We start from the raw sequence: 22,172 nt of genomic DNA, 5'->3' as shown, positions 1-22,172 counted from the left end.
AACCCAGGTTTTAAACTGCACATTTCCAGATGCAGATGTGGACCCAGACCGTAACTTATTGGTTGTGGACAGGATAAAAAAAGGAAATTAAGGAGGTGAGATCTACATACATGGTAAGAACAACTGGTTGTTGAGAATTTGAAAAGGAGTGCTATGCAATGATTGACTGAGGCAAGGGAAAGAAACACAACAGAAGACAAACAGTAGTTCTGAGAGGTGAAATAGTGAAGGCAGCAGAGGATCAAATAGGCAAAAAGGCAAGGCACAGTAGAAATCTTTATTTAACATATTATACATTCAATGTGATGGACAAAAGGAGAAAATATGAAACACAGTAAGTGAAGCAGGCCAAAGGGAACACCGTCATCTGCGTGCCAGAGATAGGTGACATTTCCTCAGAATTACTGAGATCTTTGGGAGAGCGTACCACGACAAAACTATTTCACCTGTTATAAAAGATATACAATAGAGGGGAAATACGCTAATGTTTCAAGAAGAATGTAATAATTCCAATTCGAAAGATAGCAGGTAATGACAGGTGAGAGTATTAGAGGACTGTAGGTTTAATAAGTCATGGTTGAAAATTGCTGACATGAATTATTTACAGAAGAATGGAAAGACTGAAGTCAATACTTTGGGGGGGGGGGGGGGGGGAGATCAGTTTAGATCCTGGAGGAATATATGCACACACTGTGCAATGCAGATCTTATGACTAATATTAGAAGATAAACTGAAGAAATGTAAACATATATATTTTTTCTTGATGTTCATTTTACAACCTTATAGCAAGACTATCTATTTTGTACAACTGATCTTCCAAGTCCTTGGCTGTCTGACAGAACTACAGTACTATGGTTTCTGTATAAGTTGTCGATAGCCTTTAGATCCCTGCTACCTTCAGAATTTGAAAGTGTGTGTTCCTCTCAACTTTGTCATATATATATATATATATATATATATATATATATATATATATATATCATTTGTAAATTTACAGAACACTTTTGACAAAGTTGAGAGGAACACACACTTTCAAATTCTGAAGGTAGCAGGGATCTAAAGGCTATCGACAACTTATACAGAAACCATAGTACTGTAGTTCTGTCAGACAGCCAAGGACTTGGAAGATCAGTTGTACAAAATAGATAGTCTTGCTATAAGGTTGTAAAATGAACATCAAGAAAAGTAAATTGAGGATAATGCAACATAACTGAGGGAATCACAACTGAAAATGAGACACCAAAAGCAATTGACAAGTTTCACTATCATGGGAGCAAAATAGCTGATGATGGCTGAAGTACACAGGATATAAAATGCATATTGGAAATAGCAAGATACATATAGAAACTGAAGCAATGAATTAAAATTTGTGTCTCAGCTGGGACTTGAACCTAGGTCTCCTGCTTACTTGGCAGATGTGCTAACCACCGCATTATCACCGTAGCATTGTGGCTACCACAGCTGCAGGGGCTAACCTTGTCCAATGCCCACCCTAACATAAACTTCAGTTCACACCTTCAGCTCATTTACCCCTTCTCAAATCGCCAGTACTGCCAAGGCTCTCTTAACATTGGAATCACAACCCACATTTGTATATAACTGTGAAATCCTGCCTGTACCTCAGATGTGTGAGATCTATTGAACTGATGGAATTACATATTACATGTGACATAAGAGTCTTAACTTTATCTTTGATAAGGATAGAAGCTCAAGCAATTTGTACCACAGCCAATACCTGAACCCAGTCTACTGCTTATTAGGTAGATGTACTAACCACTACACCACTGTAGCAGTGTGGCTACCACTGTTGCATGTACTACCCTAGTCCTATGCTCTCCCAAACACACACATCAATTGACACCTGCAGCCCATTTTCCCCTTCTTAAATCGTCAGTACTACTGACGCTCTCCAACATTGGAGTAACACTCCATCTTTATCCAAGTTAAAGATGAGACTCGTGTGTCTACAGTAAAATGTAATTACATCAGATTAATAGCAAGAAAAGTGAGCCTTCAGTTTCTCCCAGCTTAATTTTTGAATGAACTGTCCACAGGGGCACTGCTGGTTCACAGTGCCCATTGGACACTATGGACCAGCAGAACACCCGTGGACTGTTCGATCAGCAAGAAAAGTGGTTCTGTACTTTAGCGTTGTATATGAGTGAAATGTAAATGATAAACAGTTCATAAAAGAAGAGAATAGAAGTTTTTGAAATGTGGTGCAACATAGGAATATTGAAGATTAGATGGGTAGATTGGACAACTTAATAATAAGGCAGAAGGGATCAGTTGATAGGACATATCCTGAAGCATCATGAAATTGTCAATATGGTAATGGAGGGAAGTATGTGCGTGGCGGGTGCAAAGGCTTAACTACAGTAAGCAAGTTTGAATGGATGTAGGTTGCACTAGTTATGAGGAGATGAAGAGACTTACGTGGGATCACAGGATAGACTACATACTGAAGACCACAGCTGTCTAGTAACTTAATATTCAGTGTGTGAGAGTTAAGCTGAATAAGACCACATTTTTATCATGATTAACTAAGAATAGTGTATATACTCTGTCCGATCAAAAATATTAGGGCACCCATTAGTGGACATTAATAAGGGGTGTAGTCACCCTTTGCCTTTATGATGACTTGACCTCTGCTGGGGACACACCCATCAACTGGATGCCTGAATGTCTGTAGAGGAATGACAGCCCATTATTTCTCAAAATCTGAAACCAGAGAATGTACTGCTGCCAAATGCAGGGACCCAGAGAGATGATGGCATTCCAATTCATTCCAATCGTATTCCATTGGGTTCAGGTCAGTACTCTGGGCAGGGCACACTACTCCATTTCAGAAATGATGATGTCCACAAAACATTGCCTCACAGATGCTGCTTTATGACACGGTGCATTGCCATGACGATACAATCAATCACAATCTCCGAACTGTTCCTCTGCTGTATGCAGATTACAATGCTGTAAAATGTGCCCATATCCTTCCACATTTAACATTTCCTTAAGTCCAATAAGGGACAATGCCCAAACACAAAAAACAATCTTATACTGTAACATCACCACCTTCGTACTTTACTGTTGGCACTACACATGATGGCAGTTAACATTCTCCACATATTGGCCTTCCATTGGATTGCCACAGGGTGTAATGTGATTGAGTGACACGCTCAAGTTAGCGTGTACTCATGCTCAACTGTACCACTTAGGGTACCAGTAATACACTGATGTATTACGTATTACCTATTAGCCAAGTGACCCTTCAACGAGAGAGCATTCTGAACAAATGAGACATCACATAATTTGTAATTTATGTAGTGTAAAATTATTTTATGTGATCTCTTATTGCTTTAAAAGAATAGACTTGTGCCGCTTCCAAAATAAAGGGCCACTATATTAAAATAGTATGACCGCCAACCCACGGTCAGGGTCAGTAAAGTCTAATGCTGCTGGAAAGCAAGAAAATTCACACTGCCCCACAGGAAGAAACAGAATTCTTAGCACTGGTGTGAACGTGTTACTCACCATAAATCAATCATTTCCCATCATCTAATGTCAAGTGGCATTGCCTTTACACCACTTCAAGCATCATTTAGAATCAACTACACTAAAGGAATGTTAAGAGAGCTTATAACGAGCTGGTCAACGATTGTACCTCTTTTTTTTTTACCTTCCTATGTGCAGTCATTGTGGTAGCTGCATTGCTAGAAGCACTTCCTACCATTCCTACCATTGATTTAATGTGATTCTTTACAAGTACCCTTTGTAATGCTAGATGTTCCCTATTTGTCAGTACATCAGATCTACCTGGTCTCAGTTCAGCTGAGATTGATCCTTCACCTACCCATATCACAACCACATCACCAACAGTCAACTTGGGCAACTTAAGAAAGGTTTAAATGTCTCTGATGAATTTGTTACTCAGATGACAATCAATGTCTAGTCCATATTCAAAGTCACTGAGCGCTCCCCAACAGCCTGTTCTGCTGTTACTACTTCTCTACTGACAACAAAATACTGCCCGCCTCCTTTTATAATGGTGAACCCAGCCTGTCATAACGTCTGGTTGTCTATTCCACAATTCATTGGGGTGTCCATATACTTTTGATCGGATAGTGTATTGGTTTCCTAGCTTTTCAAATGGTGGTGTGGTTTGGTACATACCAAACTGACGTATGAGACTCATTTTGTGTTGTACAAGAAAGTATAGAGAATGGTATCAAATGTTCAGATAAGAATGCTATGCAAACACATTTCTTTCATTTTGATATTCTGGCATGTATATATGTTTTGAGTAACAGTGTTACTAAAGGATAACCCAAATGCTACACACAGGTATAGACAAATACAAGTATACAACAAAAAAGACTTCCCTATCATCAGCAGGTGACTGACACTGACAGGTAGCAGCGCTTTGTCAAGGTAGTTATGTATTATAATTAACAAACTTCAGTCCAAAGGAAATAAAAAGAGAAAAAAATGAATCATTAAGCACTGACTTATCCAAAAAACTCCCTATACAAAACTGGTGGAAAAACAGATATTTACAAAATTATGCTATGCTGTTAGTGATGTGGAAAAATTATTCCTGACTATACTCTCGTGTCTGATGAGCACTCACCATCGAGTACAATGTACTGTGTTCTATTATTTGAGAAGCCTTCAAGTCACTCACATGTCTGGAAACCTAATCTGTATGCTCATACCTTTGTTAACAGCCTGCAGGTGAGCACCATGTCAAATACTTTCCAGAAATTTATATAGAATCTGCCTCTTGGCCTTCACCTATAGTTCACAGGATATCACGTAAAAAAAAAAAAAAAAAAAAAAAAAGGGCATGCTGAGTTTTGCATGAGTAATGCTTTCTAAATCTGTGCTGACTTGTGGACAGAAGATTTTCTGTCCCATGGAAATTTATCATATTCAAATTCAGAAGAATTCTGCAGCAAACCAATGTTAAGAATATTGCTCTGTAATTATGTGGATCCATTCTTTTACCTTTCTTATATGCAGAAGTAGCCTGCACATTTTTCTAGTCACTCGAGACTTTGTGCTGGGTGAGAGTGTTCTGGTAAATACATGCTAAGTAAGGGGCCAGTGCCACAGAGTACTCTCTGTAAAATCAAATTGGGATTCCATCTGGACCTGACAACTTATTTGTTTTCAACTCTTTCGTTGCTTCTCTACACTGGGGATCTATTACTGTTCTCCATATGGGAGTCTGTACGAACAGCAAATGACAGTATGTTTATATGATCCTCCTGCATGAATGATTTCTTAAACGTGACATTTAAAACTTCAGCTTTCCTTTTGCTATCTTCTATTGGCACACCAGACTGGTCAGTGAGGGAGTTGCCACGAGTGCAACGGTCTCTGCATATTCAGCATTTTCCAAATTTTGTTATTAAATCATGATGGGTCTTTCTCATCCTTAATCCATTTACTCAGAACATACATCTCTACACCACAATTTACAACCAATTTAAACTCTGCACATAATTCCTCAATGTGTGTCATATTGGAACTAAATGATGTCCATTTGTTGTCCGAGTGGGAGGCTAACAACTCCTTATCTATTCTTTCTAGCAAAAATACACTCGTAGTCTTCCTGATGGCTTAACTCTGGTAAACATTGTCACTATGATGACATCATGATCACTAACCTCTGTCTCTATGCTGACACTGTCGATAAGGTTAGACCTGTTGGTAGTTACAAGTTCTAAAATATTTCCACTGCATGTGGGCTGTCTAAACAGATACTCAAGACAGTTCTCAGAAAAGATGTAAAAAAACTATTTCACACAACGGACCCATAGATGCCTTGGTCTATACTCAGTAGGTTAAAGTCACCTACACTAATACTGCATGGTCTCAATATTTCTGCACTACTGACAGTAAGCTTTCTTTAAATTATTCTGAAATTGTTACAGCATAACCACATACCCAGTAAAAACATCCGCTAATTAACTTGGGTTCACCTAGGCCTGTTACTTGTGAGCAGGTAACTTCACAGTTAGATTCAATTTCGACTTCAATAGACACAATATTTTTGTTGACATTTATGGGAATACACTGTGTTATTACTTGGAAACACACAACTACCCATCTACCCATTACAACTGCAACATCATCAAGGGAGGCAACAAAAATTTTGCATATTGTGCATATACAAAATAATAAGAAGAGTATATCATTAAAACTTGTAGGTGACTTGGGGCTATACAGAAGGTGAAATTTATTACTCAAAGCTGGCATCTCTGCCAGTAACAATGGCACTGACCTAACTAGGCATCAAGTCAAACTGAGCTTGGATGACATATGGGTATGTCATTCCATTCTACTTCAACTCTATGGAGGAATTCATCAATCATAGTGGTTGGCGAGCCAGTCTATCATCAACCCGTGACTAGATATTTCCACTGAGATAAATATCTTGCAAACATCATGGCCAGAACAGTTGAACACTTTCTGTATTGAGGTATGTCAGGACAACATGTATGACATGCAGTTTTGCGTTATCTTGTCTAAAGTCACGGAGATATCAACAATGGGGCACAGCCACCAATGTTAATACATCAGAAATGTTTAGAACTGTATTGGCTGCTCTCAGCATTACCAAATTTCCAAATAAAGGTGATTGTGTTGTGTACCAAGAGGCACCTCATACTTTCACACCACATGCTTGGCCCATATGTTGATGAATGCAATCTGGCAGCATTTGTTCTACTCAGAGTCTTCACACACAGATATGTCCATCTTGGTATTGTACGCAAAACTAGAATTTATAACAATCTCATGGTGCCATTCCTGTGTCTAGTGTTGTCACTGGACACAGCATTCTCTATGCTGCCACATCAAGAGAAGCCACAACAATGTCGTCGCATTGCCTGTGTGGATATTGGTCTCACTGCAAAAGAGACCATTTTTGTTTACTCAAGATATGTGATGTGGCTGTACGATCCTGCACAATGTTGAGTATGGCCCTTCTGAAACCACTTATACATATTTGTGTGATAGTCATGAGATCCTGAACACCACTAACAGCAGTTTCAATAGGCCAAAAAAACTGCCACTTCCCAATTCTGACACTATGCTGGTAGTCATTTTTTCTTGCATGAGGCATAATATGATTTTATAAAAAAAAATAAACAACATCCAAAAGTGATTTCTGAATGAGAAATCTTTCCTAATGTACAGAATGTAGATGGCGTTACTCCTACCTACTTCACAGTTGTGCTGAAATCTTGATCATTTGTATATCCAAGCACATGTACACTTCACACCAATTTGATGTTTGTTGCCCGCTGCCTTCATGGTGTTACAGTTTAATGGTCTGCAGTGTATATAATTGCTTGATACTATCTGTAAGGGAGCATGGTGGGCTCAATACCACACCCATCATTACCAGTGACAAAAAGTATAAATAATTTTTATCTTTGACTAGCGAGGAGTGGTTTATCAACATGAAATTCCCTATATAATATGGTTTGTTAAGCTCATTACTTATCAGAGAGCCTGTTTGACAGTATGTAACAAAAATGTCAAACTGCATCCATTTGATTGGTGGATACACTATTGTAAGACATTTAGTCAGAGGAATGAGTTACACAACGTAAACCCCCCGAGAGAACATTGAATGAGTGCTACCTTCCTGCAATTCCGGTCTTGCCTCCTGTGATCAGAGGTGTTTTCAATCTTAAGGGACTGTTTTGACAAGAGTAGAAGCAGTTCAGAAGGCAGTGTCACACGATGGGCTTCAGTCTTCCAACCTGCCTTGGTAGTCAGTGCTGCTGATGCACACTCTTAAGGTTGTGTTTAATCTGAAACTAGCCAATTCAAAACCGGGAAGAATTCCTCTACGTGTGTCATCTTGGAACTAAATGATGTCCATCTGTTGTCTGAGTGGGAGGCTAACAACTCTGTATCTATTCTTCCGAGGTAAACTACTCTCCTAGCCTTCTTGATGGCTTTTATTAACTCTAGTAACGACTGTCACTATGATGACATATCTCAGTCATGTCCCATGAAGGGAGAACAAGCAACTCTATTGCTTTCAATCTGTTCAGCAGAATTGGATAAAACGCTTGGCAACCGCTTTGGTGCTGTTTAATATAGAAGTATGTTATGTGATAGCACAGAATTCACCTTGCCGTTTCTCTATCATCATCATCATCAGCAGCAGCAGCAGCAGCAGCAGCAGCAGCAGCAGCAACAGCACAACCACCACCACCACCACCACCACCACCACCACCACCACCAACAACAACAACAACAACACAGATATGGCACTAAATTCTACACAAACTCATCACTCAAGTCCACTAAAGTAGTTGTAGTTACAGATCCACCTGGCACAGTTTGTGAAGCAATTGCTGAATATGACCATGTTGTGATGAACAGAATGTTCTACAACCAGGTGGTCAAGCATACCCTTGTGAACAGTTTTGCAATGGACATTCACAAAAGTGGACAGTTTGTTTATGGTCACACCTATGTGTCCATCTTTCACTGAGTTATGAAATGAAGAATGTCATACCCAAAATTTTTCTAACTTAATCCAAAACAAAGTGGTTTTCTGTTGCCCACCAAATCTCTAATATATCTTTGTCATTATGTCAGTCCCAGTTCTAATTCTTTGCCACTTGAGTGCCATATATTTGGGAGCCTCAGGTTCAAGATCTGCCCCCTGTAGCCACCCTGCTCATCGTACTTCAGTCCTATATAACTCGTGTATTCTATAGAAGCAGGGCCTGCTGTGAAAGCAGACAACTGTTACGTGGGTGTGACCAACCAGCCATCCATATTTGTGAGTGGTCATTCACCAGTGAAAATTAAGGATAAGTTTGGCTAGTCAGCTGCAAAACATACTGCCCAACATAACAGGGTCAACTTCAATGTCTTCTTCACAACTCATGCTATATGGATCTTCTTGTCCGCCTTGCACAAGCATGAACGGTCCTAACAATACTTTCTATGGTTCTGCAATACTGCAATCCTCCTTGTCTCAATCTCAAAAAGCATCCTATTCTTCATCTACTTTCGTATCAGTTTTCTCCCCATTTCCCAACCCCTCTCTTCTCTCTCTACTAGCTTTCTGCCCCTCATTATGAATTGTATTAATGTACCCTGCACCACATAATTTTCACGGCAGCTTTCTTGTGCTTTGGGAAATTCTCTCCGCCCCCCCCCCCTCTCTCCTTTTTCTCCCTTTTCACTTTTTACACAAAAATAAATCTTTGTATGCATCTGCTTGAGCTACATCAGCCCTCATTATCCCAACTTCCTCTCCTAATGGACATCCTTCTCCTTAGCCATCATCTCTTCCACAGTCACCAAACCCACTTTGCACTAGACAAACACTCCTAGTCTATAGTGCAAAGTGAATGAGTTTGTGTCGTGTTGTTTGTCTGTTCTCAAGCAGTATGCAATTTCATAAAAAGTCAGCTACAATGTATTCAACTTCTTCTTTATGCACTTATTTAATCCTCATCTGTTCCTGAACAATTTGAGTGATTGTCTTTACTTACACTTCATCTACAATCTTCTATTATTGTGCACAATTTTGTTTGTTTTTAACAATTTCCGGGTTTGCATTCTTGACATGCATGTAAATTTCTGTGTGTTATTATAATTTCTCTTACACATTTTTGTTATTGCATTAAAATTGATAGTAAGTGCATAAGCAAATGAAACTTACAAACTGCCATGCAGTGATGATGCAGCTTGTTATGGCAGCCACTGTTACATTCCACAAGGCTCTCCCCATCTGTCATCTCCAATAAACATATGGGACACTTTTCATCTTCTCTAGTTCTAGGAATAAATTATATGACATTAGGATTTACCAGATAAAATCATTAAATCAGTTGACAACTAACATCTACTTTGACAATACCTTATATTTAGTGTTTAACATCTTATAACTGTAATGACACTTATAATAACTTTTATAGAGTACAATAGGTCTTAAAATGCACTATCTGATTATTTTACAAAACCACATCCACCCCCCCCCCCCCCCCCCCCCCGCACACACGCCTACCTCTTCTGTCTCACCTAATTTACAGGCATTGCACATCTGTCATCTTTTACTAACAAAATGGTTCAAATGGCTCTGAACACTATGGGACTTAACTGCTCCCCTATAACTTAGAACTACTTAAACCTAACTAACCTAAGGACACCACACACATCCATGCCCGAGGCAGGATTCGAACCTGCGACCATAGCGGTCACCCAGTCCCAGACTGTAGTGCCAAGAACCGCTCAGCCACCCTGAGGTCCTTGTTTAATGTAACTGCTGGGCTACATACAATACACGTTCACTTACAATCGTATTAAAGTAAAAATTTTGTCTTTCTAATTCAAGAGGATGGAAAAGTAGCAGAAGCAAACAGCTGATTCCATTTCTGACAATTATCACTTATCAGCTTCATCATCAGACACTTGATACAGACTGTGGACAAAGACTCCTCTCTCCACTAGATCTTTTGTGATCTCTTGGGAGTCCTTGGACCATCTACCACCTATCCAATAGGTTACAAGTCCCACCCACCTCAGTTTCACTTGCATTACATTTTCCATTACACACTGTTCCCAACATATAAGTCTTCATTACACTGTTCCCAACATATGAGTGTTCACTGTTTGCTGAGAAACACTCATTCTCTGAATGCTTGTCGTATTAAAATTTCAGGTGTCACTGATGTAAGTAAAAAACTGATAAGACATATTGAGACCTTTCCATTCTAGAGATGTCTGAAGTTGAAGTTTGAAAATTCTCTTTAGTTTACCAGCACTCTATGCCATTTGTATTGTTCTATTTATATCTTTTGCTGTCCATGCAGTCATAAACAGTTATAAACAGAAAAACTGATCCACTGCTTCTTTGACTTCATTATTAATCTGTACACTTTTATTTTTATTAGTTTATTATGTATATTACTTTTGTCTTATTTTAATTGCTTTTCATGCCTATTACCAAACTAGCTGTATTAAAAGTTTCCTGCTGATGAGGCAAAGGGTGCAACATACTCATAAGAAAAATCAAAGTTGCTGAGGTATGTGCCACTAAATATGTGTTCTTTTTTCTTTTTGGCAGTTTAAAGATCTGAAAACTTACTCAAGAGCTTCTAAGAATATGGAATCTCCTTCCCTGAAAACGAAATAGTTCTGATGCTAAATCTCTTATCAGGTTATGCTCTCATGATAGCACTGCAATGACAATTGTCATGGAACACAACTAGTAATTATTGTTGAGCAATCCCCTTTATCTAAGAGCAAACCATGAGATAAAATCAACAGTTCCCCACACTCATCTTACAACATTATTAAAAATTTCTGTTTACCCTTAAAGGTACACAAATTCTTTGTAACTATTGATTTATCCACAGAAAGTCGCCCTTTGAGTGCATTAGCATGAGTGCCCATTCCCTCCACCTTTGTTTGGAACACATTTCCATCACTCACTGTAATGTTACTTACCTCATACAGTCTATCAGTATAACTCACAGCACTGAATACATAACCAGCAGAAACACGTGAATCATAAATTAGGGGAGAATGTTGTACCTAGAGAATAATGTACCTTGGAATAAACAAAGTTTCTTATTACATATATTTTTGGTGTATGATAAGTTGGGAATCAGGCACCATTGGAAAAATTTCTCTAAATATTAAATAGGATGTTTTTTTGGTCAGTTCTTCACACTAGGGACTGATTTTAAAATCACATGAAGGAATGCATGCTAGGGACTGTCATAAGCAGTTGCTGTGATTTTCTAATGTTTTTGTTGTTGCTAGACATGAAGTTGTGTTTTGCGCAGCACTTGTAAATACTGTGTGTCCTACACATTTAAGTGCTGTATCATATATTAAAGCTATACAGAATATATTGCTCATTCACCAGGTACATAATTTTATGCTGAGTAAAAGGCTACATATTTTTAGAATTATTTATATAACATATGGACATTTAAGCCATACTTGGTCGGTCATGCACAGTCTTGTACCTTGAAACAGAAGGAGGTCTTTTACCATGGAACATGTGATACTTGCAAATGAACAGTTTCTTTGATGGCTTAACAATTTTCCCTACCTTGAAAATGGATGTTTGTCTTCATTTCTAATAGCTTCTATTTCAAAATATATTTAACTTGTAAATGGTTTTTGATACTACTTCGGCTTAATTTTATTTCACTTACTGATTATAATCAATACATAATCAGTACGTTATTATTCTACTACACACCAGTAATAATTGGTGCATAGTAGAGTAATAATGTAACAGACAGACAAATAAATACAGTACTGACAAGATTTTATCGATTGCAACACTCTTAATTTCAATTGAATGATTGTTCCTAGGTACATGACTGTTTTTTACCTTGGAGCACATTTTCACATTTGAAAAAGAACTTAATTTTCAATTTTTTGTAATTTCTGAAATGGACTGCATCATTTAACAATGGAATAAGAAAATATCTTATTCTAATACAGGGTTGGTTGAAGGCAAATGTCTGGCAATGTATACCAAAGTACAACACCCTGCCTTACATACTGGCTTATGTGAAAATACTGTTCAGCATCTGTACACAGTCCAGTCACAATAATGAGACTGCTGTCTACGTTTGACATCAATGTACAACAACCATTCACAGACGGCAGGTGTCAGTACTAGCAGTGGAGGGTATATAGAGTGCCAGAGGGACACTGAAAACAATGCAGTCATTGTTGTAATACAGAAATGGAGCAATTCATGTGACGTCCAAAAGGGCACGATCATTGGCTCTAACTTTGTACACTGTTTGCATGCCGCTGTGGTTAAAATAGCCATGCATGACAAAACTGTCCTATCCAAAACCAGCAGTGAGGCAACTGTGGTGCACAACAGGCCACAAATGACAGTGGTGAACAATGGCTGCAGATATGTGCACAGAGAAATAGACATGCAACTGTTGAGCAACTGACCACCTATATGAACCAAGGGGCTACCAACAGTGTCTCCTCAATAACAGTTCAGTGAACACTGCTGTGTATGGATCTCCAAAGCAGGTGCCTGGTTCATGCACCCATGCTGACTGCTGTTCACTGGCGATGAAGGCAGGAATTTGCATGCTAATACCACAGCTAGATGTCCAGTGAATAGCGACAGGTGGTCTTTTCAGATGAATCACATTTTATGCTCCAACACGGAGATGGCTGCTGGCGTGTATGGCATGAAATGTCTGAAGGCAAAGGGTCCAGGCTGGAGGGAGGAGTGTTACGGTACGGAGAATTTTTTCATGCCACTCCCTGGTTAATCTCACCATTCTGGAAGGCACAATGGATCAACACAAGTAAGCATCTATCCTTGGGTGACCATGTCCACACCTACATACAGTTTGTTTTTTTATTGGCTCAATCACATCTACTTGCATGACAATGCAACATGTTAAATGACTTGCAATGCATGTTTGTTGTTCGAAGAATGCCAGGATGAGTTTATCCTACTCCTCTGGCCAACAAATTCCCCATATTTAAACCCAATCAAGAATCTGTGGGACCACCTCGATCAGGTTATCCACGCCATGAATCCTCAACCAAGATACCTAGTGCAGCTGGCCACAGCACTGTATTCGGCGTGGCTCTACATCCCTGACAGTACCTTCCAGAACATCACTTATTTGCTTCCTGCATGTCTTGCAGTGGTGCACACCACAAAAGGTGGTTATTCAGGTTTTTGACAGGTGGTCACATTAATGTGACTCAACAGTGTACATGAGCATGACCACTACAATATTATATTCAAGAAGAAACAGCAATCAAGTACTTTCTTCTAAAATAAGGATCATTTAGATGATTGCTCAAGTAATACTGCATCGAAGTTGAAGGGCATCTCTTGTATGCCACAAATTAAACCACAAATGGCATCCTCATTTAACTCGTCTCACTGATTTCCTCAACCCACTCTTCTCTGCTTTCGGTGGGTCCAGTCCCCCACCCTGTCCTCTCAAATACCAAATAATTCTTTACCTCTAAAGTTCCAACTATTTTTTTATTTTCATTTTTCATCTTACTAATTATACTTCAGTACCATCTATACTGTGCATTTATTTGTTTAGACAAGAGCTCATTAGCTTCTAAATAATTTTCATTTGAAGTTAATTCTCATTACTTCATTCTACATTTCTGCTTCTCTATTAAACTTGAACACAATTTTCATTCTGCATACAATTTTCTGAAATATGAAGCAAGATAATTTGACCACCATGAAGACACACAAAGTTGTCAGAAACAATATGGACCTCATTACAAATAGACCATAGCTCACACAAAATTCATACTATGAAAAACAAAATTTTTAAATAGTGTTATGAACACTACATTAATACATTAACTTAAATACACTTACTTTGTATCGGCTGACAGTTGAAAATCAAAGAAATTTTGGACAGCCTCATGTAAGCCTGTCAATGGATACCCACATGCAGCATTAGGCAGTTTATTACTGTTTTCTTGCTTTTTCAAAATTCTCTTATTCTGTTGCTCCTTGTAGTTTTGAAATAAAGACTCCACCTGTTATACAATGTGATATTATAGAGTCTGAAATTCAGCAGAAACAAGGGTAGCTCGCATATATTTACCATTAACTCTAAGGCATTAGGCAGGGCACTGCTATAGATAAAACGAAAATCATGTATTTTTCAGGTCTAAAATTTATAATAAAAAAGGGAAAAAGCAGTTTAAAGAAGTAAACATCATATCAGATAGCAGTGGCTGGGTGATCACCAGAATCAAAAGGATGAGCCAGCCACTCTGCAACACACTAAAGCCTTCAGCCTATAATCTTAGGTTGGAGTCCAGTCACTACACAGAAGTTTAAGAGCTTTATTACACTTGCCTTATCATTGTCTAAAATAAAGGGCAGATTCCCACCTAAATTTGCTTCCACTCTCTCATCAAAATATTATAGGTAATTAGTTAAATGTCATGTACAGTGACTTGCACATCACATGCATCACACACTGTGGGGGAGGGAGTATGACACCACAGAGGCTGGTCAGGCTTCACTGACTGTAGTTTACTCTCCCTCACTGCCAGCCACTTCTCCTACAGTTGCATGGCTCTCAACTGAACAGTGAAATAACTGCCAGCAGGGGACTGACAAATTGTGTCATATCATGTTCCTTGCAGATCTCAACTGTTAGGTCTGCTTGCTCATTTCCTCAGATTCCCACATTCCCTGATGCCCAGTAAAATAATACATGATTTCCCTGCTGCTGAAGAAAGAGCAGATTATTCTGAACTGTTCATATCTTTTTCCCTGCTGGGTATATACATTGCAACACTTGTAGGGCATTAAGGAAATTCTTGCTCCAGTGCTTGCAGGACTGCACAGAGCTCTGTGTCAAATACAGTGTATTCACTGGGAAGGCAAAACCTGAAGACTTGGTGGGAGAACACTATTGAACAGTCAAAGAAGGAGTGCTGCTCTGAGCCATCAGTTTACACTACTATAAAACTGTGATACCTACCTAAAATGTTATGAACAAACAGACAGAGCTAAAGTCTGGGCTGCAATCCTACTTAGTATTTGCCAACTCTAAAAGAACTCTGCTCTCTTTAGAAGCCAAGGTAGAACTCTGCTCTAACCTTAGGGAAAGACTTTCAAATCAGCCACATCCACCTCTAAAAGATTATTCTTTGTGCAAATCTCATTGCTAGCTGTTGATTATGAAAAGCATTTCCATTGCTGGGCAAGCAATGCTTCAGTATGCTGGTGTCTATGGGGAGGATATTGTTTTACAGGCCTGTCACACAAGCATGAGGAGTTGCTTCCTGATGTTACAAAGTTGCACACCAGCATCACCCAGAGGCTTGGAACAGGGCTGGTTCTAAATGCACCAGTGGTCAGCCAACTTCCTTTATGGTATATCACGTCCAACATATTTAAATAGAAAGGTCTTGCAGACCCGTACACCACACACTCATAAACAAGCCAAAATCACACGAAGGCTCTGTAAACTTTCAAAAGTGAAGTGTGGTCTGCTCCCCCATGAGCTATGGCTAATACATTTTAAAATATTTAGTGCTTTTAGTGACCAAGTTGTCAAGTCACTAAGGAGTGGTAACCAGGTGAGCTTAAAATTAAATATGGGTTCCTTAAACCTCAGTGTTTCTTTAAAACTGAGAACAGTGTTCTTATCTTCAACTCAGGAAAACTGAAAACAGAATCTGAACCATTAAAAAGGACACACACACACACACACACACACACACACACACACACACACACACACACACACACACACACACTCTTATTGACTGAGAAATTAAAAGCCCTCTTCTCTGCCCATTCCTCCAAACTTCTGATAGTCAATAGCACCTGATGAGTTACTGTTGTTAGGCAGGAGGAGGAATGAAAGACAGAAGTTGTCTACAAACAAAGAACACTGGGTAGTACTTTTAACTATCTACATTATATCGTTAATAGCTAGGGCAAAGACAGTCACACTTAAAAAAATACCTTGAGGAACACCATTCTCTTGTTCTAAGAGGTGAGTGAGGACATCATCAACTTAATATTTAAAATAGTGTAGCAAGAGAAAGGACTAAATAAAGATGGGAAGATGTCCAAGAAAGTCACATTTGTGAAGCTGTCCAAGGATATTGTGCCCTAGGTAGTGCAATAGGCCATATAGGTACCTCCTGAACTAACAATGAAAGCAATCAAGGAGCTGCCTCAATCCTAAGATCCAGACAAAGCGACAGTTGACCATCTGCTCCAAGGTTCCCCATGCAGCTAGTGAAGACAACACCAGGATAACTACTCAGGCACATACAGTCCTTACCAGGTTTTAAAACTAGAATTACAACTGTTTCTATTCATAAGTCGGGAGAGAGCACTGATACCCAAATTAAGTTAAAAAAGGCAAGAAGGATTTCTTTACTTCGGCCATTGAGGTGCCATAATACAGAACAGTCGGACCTATTTTGATCTGTTGATAAATCTTAAGCCACAGATAATGCAGACTACAGTTCCCACATGGAGAAGAGGCAGTTGTAGCTTTCATTACAGGTGGAGCTGAACTCCAAACAGTCTCTCTCAGCAGTCACTCTACAGTGTGGAAAAGTGGATCCTGGCCAGTAGTGGCAGTAACACTGGCGAAATATTCCGCCATTGTCTGGCCAACATCTCATGGGTTGGTCTGATCTCTCTCATTCAGCATTACAATAGCCACTGGGCACCACCCACCTCTTCCAGAAATCCTCCTGATAGTCTCTTCTCAGACAATTGTACATTTTGCGGAATGATTTATGGAGTTCAGGAAATATTACAATGATTTCTTGTTCTCTTGAATAATTTTGTGACATTTTGCACTCACTATCCGAAAAACTGCATGGTTCTCTGCAGATAGCTGGCACTCGAACCTACGCAGAGCCAACTGCCTGGTCTCATTTCCAGCGTGGCATTCATCACTCCACCAAGGGCCACACAGGTTTTTTGCCTGGCATGAAGACTATAGAATGGATGTTCTAGCAGTGTAGCGGTAAATTTGATAATATGATCCACCCATTCCTGAATGCTGTCACTGTGTTCAAACACAGCATCCAGTTTGCTGTACTGAGCACACCTTCCACAGTAGTTTGTATCGAGGCACGGCTCTGCCTGGCAGATGAAAACAGGTTATAAAGTGATCACTTGAGTGCAAGTCATTGACAAATTCTCACTGGGTGACTCTGGGAACAACTGACATACATGGCTGGAGAAATGCACCAAGTTCTTGGTTCACTGGGAGCTGAACCACATCATCTGGACATTGCCTGACCTTTACATGTCATGGCTGTGTGACCAGTGTTGACACACAAAGCAGGGCATACGGTTTGGAAAACAGAGATATAGCAGATAAAGCCTGCTGCAGTGTGCTCAGGTAAAATCAATATGTGAAATGTCTGAACAAAACATGGTGTCTTCTCAAACTCATCAGAGACTCTTTTCATAAAATTCCTAATTTTGATGACACCTTTGCTTTCCCATTCTTGTTTCACTCCTTAATCATAATTATTCATGACATCCTGACATGTTACAAATCTCTTGCAACAATTTAGCACAGTGTGCAGCTCACTGTTGAAGCCATACTCTCCAACTAATTTGTCATTTAATAGCTTTTGCACTTGTGTAGCCTTCATTGTTTCAACTGATACATTTCATTTACTGTACAAGTCCCTATAATGCTTCATTCATGTAGAACAGTGACAGTTTCTCATATATACCTTCTACACATTTAATAATGATGAAAACATTATTCACCACACTATGTGGTCTGTTACTGTTGCTAACAGACATCTCAGGTGGATTGGCTATATGAGGTCTCTATGGGATTTGGGTGTTAATACTGCCCAACACCCCACCAGAACCACTGTGAGTGTTGGAAAGAGATGGATATCCCACAAACAGCTAGGGAAAAAACGGTTCACCTACACAGAGCTCTGCTTGCCTGAGTAAGCCTTATACAAGTGAGGTGCAACGGGTTTCTCAGAAGTTGCCTACTAACAACTTTTCCACCACAACAGACATGCAGTGCGGCACACCTTAAGATTTGAGTTTTACTTATAGAGGCTGATAACATCCTCATGCTGCAGGCAGTTAGGCTAAAATCCCTAGTCCTTGTGACACGCAACATTCCACCGCTATGCCACCCAGTGGTGGAAGAAGCATACCAAAGCTTATGGTTACAGAGGACTGGTAATGTTCACCAATTACGAGCTCGGAAAACCCGTGCTCGCTTAACCCATACCCAACCAACAGAGCTTTCTGGGGTGCTCCCATTTAGAATGACATGGGGCACATGTGTGGCTTTACTGATAACAACACAGACACAGTGAGAATTACTCCCCTCAAAAACCTCAAAAGGACTAAACATGTCCACAAAAATCACTACAAAATGAGCCGGATAACATTTTCTTAGAAAATTTAAGCTTTTGATGGCATCCTCCATCACAATGATCAGGAGCAAACTGTAACTAATACTAGGTGGAATTTTATACATAAAAGACGAGTGAATTACACAACTGTGACAGCGCACAAAGGCAAAGGAACTTCTTGTATTCTTCAGTAAACTCTCAGTATCAAGCAGCCACATTCATGAACCATTAAGAAAATACTCTCATCATATTAAAGTTGTTACATAATCTGGTATAAAGAATATCCTGCACCCATATTAAGGCAACACATTTACCAAGTTGTGCTATGTTTCAGATTCCATATGAAACTATGTGTCTTACTATAACAGCTGGTTGAGTTAGTTCTCATGTCATAGAGAGGGTATAATCCCCAATAAGACCATGTCTAATATTCATACCAAGTTCATGAGTTGATGACTACTTTACATTTTCATGCAGATGAGCCAGAACATTTTAATTTGTAACTGTAATCTGCATGCAGTGGCAAAAAGCATCACAATTCTTTAACTCACCCAAAAATGAAATGCCACTAGTGCATATTTTAAAAAAGGGGGACGTCAATTGAATGTACTCAGAGATAACTAATGTTGGTAATAGATTAATAACTGTAATGTTACATGGAGTAAATGCTTATTTACAACTGCAAATTTGATAAATGTCTAGACAGCAAGAGGAAATGGAGGTTCATAATGAAAAGAAGAAAGAGGTGGAGGAGGAAAAGATGAGGCAATTGGGGGGGGGGGGGGGGGGGGGGGGTGAGAGAGAGAGAGAGAGAGAGAGAGAGAGAGAGAGAGAGAGAGAGAGAGAGAGAGAGAGACTTCTCAATTAAATTAATGTTTTAGAATACCTCAAAATTTTTTTCCTTTGCAAAAAGTCTGGGGTCATTTTCTGGAACCTGGAACACCCTACGCATAACGAAAAGAAGATGCAAACAGTGGGGACCTCTGTTGCAGCTGCATGTCTATAAAAGAACATTGAAATTAGGTAGTATACATCATAATTTGTTCAAAAACTGGTCTTATTTAACAAAATAAAACAAAAATGCAACACCTCTATGAAGTAATATACTTGAAGAAATTTCAACAAATAAATGATTTAATCTTTGACAAGTATACTCAATAATGTATCGAAAAAATCAAACATGCAATAAAATTAGCCAGTTGATAGTCTGCTTACTTAAATTTTGATATGTGTTGGGTAAGTTAAACAGCAATGTGAAAAGTTCCCAGTCTGAAACAGAGATAGGCCTGACATCAACAAAACTTTGTTTTTGTTACACTGATATGTGTTGTGCAATAATGTATGTCAAATAAAAGCCTGAACAATTTTACCTGCAAGGAAGATTATACAAAGCACTGTCTCGGATGCAAAAGGGAGTCTTGTTGTTGACTGCCTTGCAAAGGATAAAATAATAACTTAAAAATACTTGCAAACTTCTGCACAAACTGAAAAGAAAAAAAAATGTGAAAAGAACCTGGATTAGAAAAAAATGCATCAAGACAATACATTTGCCTGTTATGATGCTTTGCAAATAAGAAAAGTGAAATATGTGACTTACTGCAGTTGAAACAGACTCTTGATCACCAGATCTGGCAGCCTCTGATTTCTACAAATTCCCATATACATGGAAATAATAGGTGAAAAACATTTTGAGCCCAATGGAGAGGTTATTGTAGGTGTATATGAGTGTTTGTTGAGCTTTCAGAAAAGCACTGAATGAACTTCATAGACCTAAAAATGGGGCTAAGTAAAACAAAAATTACATTTTCCCCCCCTGAAAAACATAGCCTTTCACTGTCAGTCTGAGAACTTTTCTCCTTGTTCTTATACTGAACCAGATAATACATAAATATTTGTGTTAGATACCTGTGGTCCAATTACAACACGAAACTTATGTTCAGGGGAATCACCACCAACAGAGAAGGTGTTAGGTCCAGGTTGACGTAACAAGTATAAGCGTGCCTTCTGAACACGCCGCACACGGCGTCGAACCATTTCCACGAGAATTGGATCCATATGTCCAGGACTGGCTGGCCGAGATCCATATGTGTTTTGATTTAGAGGACACTAAAATGAAAAAAGTAACAGAAAGCAAGTTCAGACAATTCATCAGAAGCACCTTAATATCTTCTTATCAAATTAGTTTCAATTTCATACTTTACAACACTAATGAATTGCTCTATGACACATAAATTTGTGCATCTACATCTACATCATTACTCTGCAATTTTCAAATAAGTGCCTGGCAGAGGGTTTTTTCAAGCTATTTCCCTAACGTTTCATTCTCACGTTTCATTCTCAAACAGTGCACGGGAAAAACAAACACTTCTGTGAGAGCTCTGATTTTCCTTACTTCATTATGATCATCATTCCTCACTATGTAGATGGGTGCCACGAAAATATTTTCACTCTCTGAGGAAAAAGTTGATGACCGAAATTTCATGAGAAGATACCACTGCAACTAAAAACACCTTTGTTTTAATGATTGCCACCCCAATTCATGTATCATATCTGTGGCACTCTCTTCCCCATTTCATGACAGTACAGAACAAATTCCCTTCTTTGAAATTTTTTGTCGTCTTCCGTCAAACTTATCTGATGTGGAGCCCACACTGCACAGCAATACTCCAGAAGAGGATGTAGAAGTCTAGTGTAGCAGGTTCTTTAGTAGACCTGTTGCACTTTCTCAGTGTTCTGCCAATAAATCGTAGTCTTTCGTTTTGCTTTATCCACAACATTATCTATGTGATTGTTTCAACTTATGTTATTCTTCATTGTAATACCTAAATATTTACTTGAATTAACAGTCTTTATACTTGTGTGAGTTATCATGTAACTGAAATTTAGCAAATTCCTTTTGGCACTCATGTGGATAACTCCACACTTTTCATTATCTAGAGTCAATTGCCATTCTTTGCACAAGAGATATCTTGTCTATATTGTTTTGCAATCTTTTTTGATCATCTGATGACTTTTGCACAACACAGATATCTTGTGTATATTATTTTGCAATCTTTTTTGATCATCTGATGACTTTATAATGACAGCATCATCTGCAAACCAGTGAAGAGAGCTACTCAGATTATCCCCTAAATCGTTTATGTAGATCAGGAACAGCAGAGGGGAAATAACACTTCATTGGGGAATGCCAGATGTTACTTCTGTTTTACTCGATGACTTTCCATCAATTACTATGAACTGTGACCTTTCTGACAGGAAAT

General features: G+C 38.9%; 1 protein-coding gene and 1 long non-coding RNA gene across 6 annotated transcripts in view; one reads left to right on the top strand and one right to left on the bottom strand.

Annotated features, from left to right (window-relative positions):
• LOC126297526 (mitogen-activated protein kinase kinase kinase 1-like) overlaps positions 1 to 22,172 on the bottom strand; it is a 159,097-nt gene that overhangs the window by 57,861 nt on the left and 79,064 nt on the right. For all 5 annotated transcript variants that reach the window (XM_049988431.1, XM_049988432.1, XM_049988433.1 and 2 more), the window contains 4 exons: positions 20,818 to 21,018; positions 19,799 to 19,912; positions 14,399 to 14,562; positions 9,704 to 9,819 (listed from right to left, as the gene is read on the bottom strand). In XM_049988431.1, the coding sequence (XP_049844388.1) occupies positions 9,704 to 9,819; positions 14,399 to 14,562; positions 19,799 to 19,912; positions 20,818 to 21,018 (595 nt within the window). The remainder of the gene's footprint in view (positions 1 to 9,703; positions 9,820 to 14,398; positions 14,563 to 19,798; positions 19,913 to 20,817; positions 21,019 to 22,172) is intronic.
• The window catches only part of LOC126297530 (uncharacterized), an 84,201-nt gene that overhangs the window by 33,034 nt on the left and 28,995 nt on the right, over positions 1 to 22,172 (top strand). The gene's annotated exons all lie outside the window — the stretch shown is intronic.

This window comes from Schistocerca gregaria, chromosome X (genome assembly GCF_023897955.1).
Source record: "Schistocerca gregaria isolate iqSchGreg1 chromosome X, iqSchGreg1.2, whole genome shotgun sequence".
NCBI classification, from domain to species: Eukaryota; Metazoa; Arthropoda; class Insecta; order Orthoptera; family Acrididae; genus Schistocerca; species Schistocerca gregaria.
This window is presented reverse-complemented; position numbering and strand designations above follow the sequence as displayed.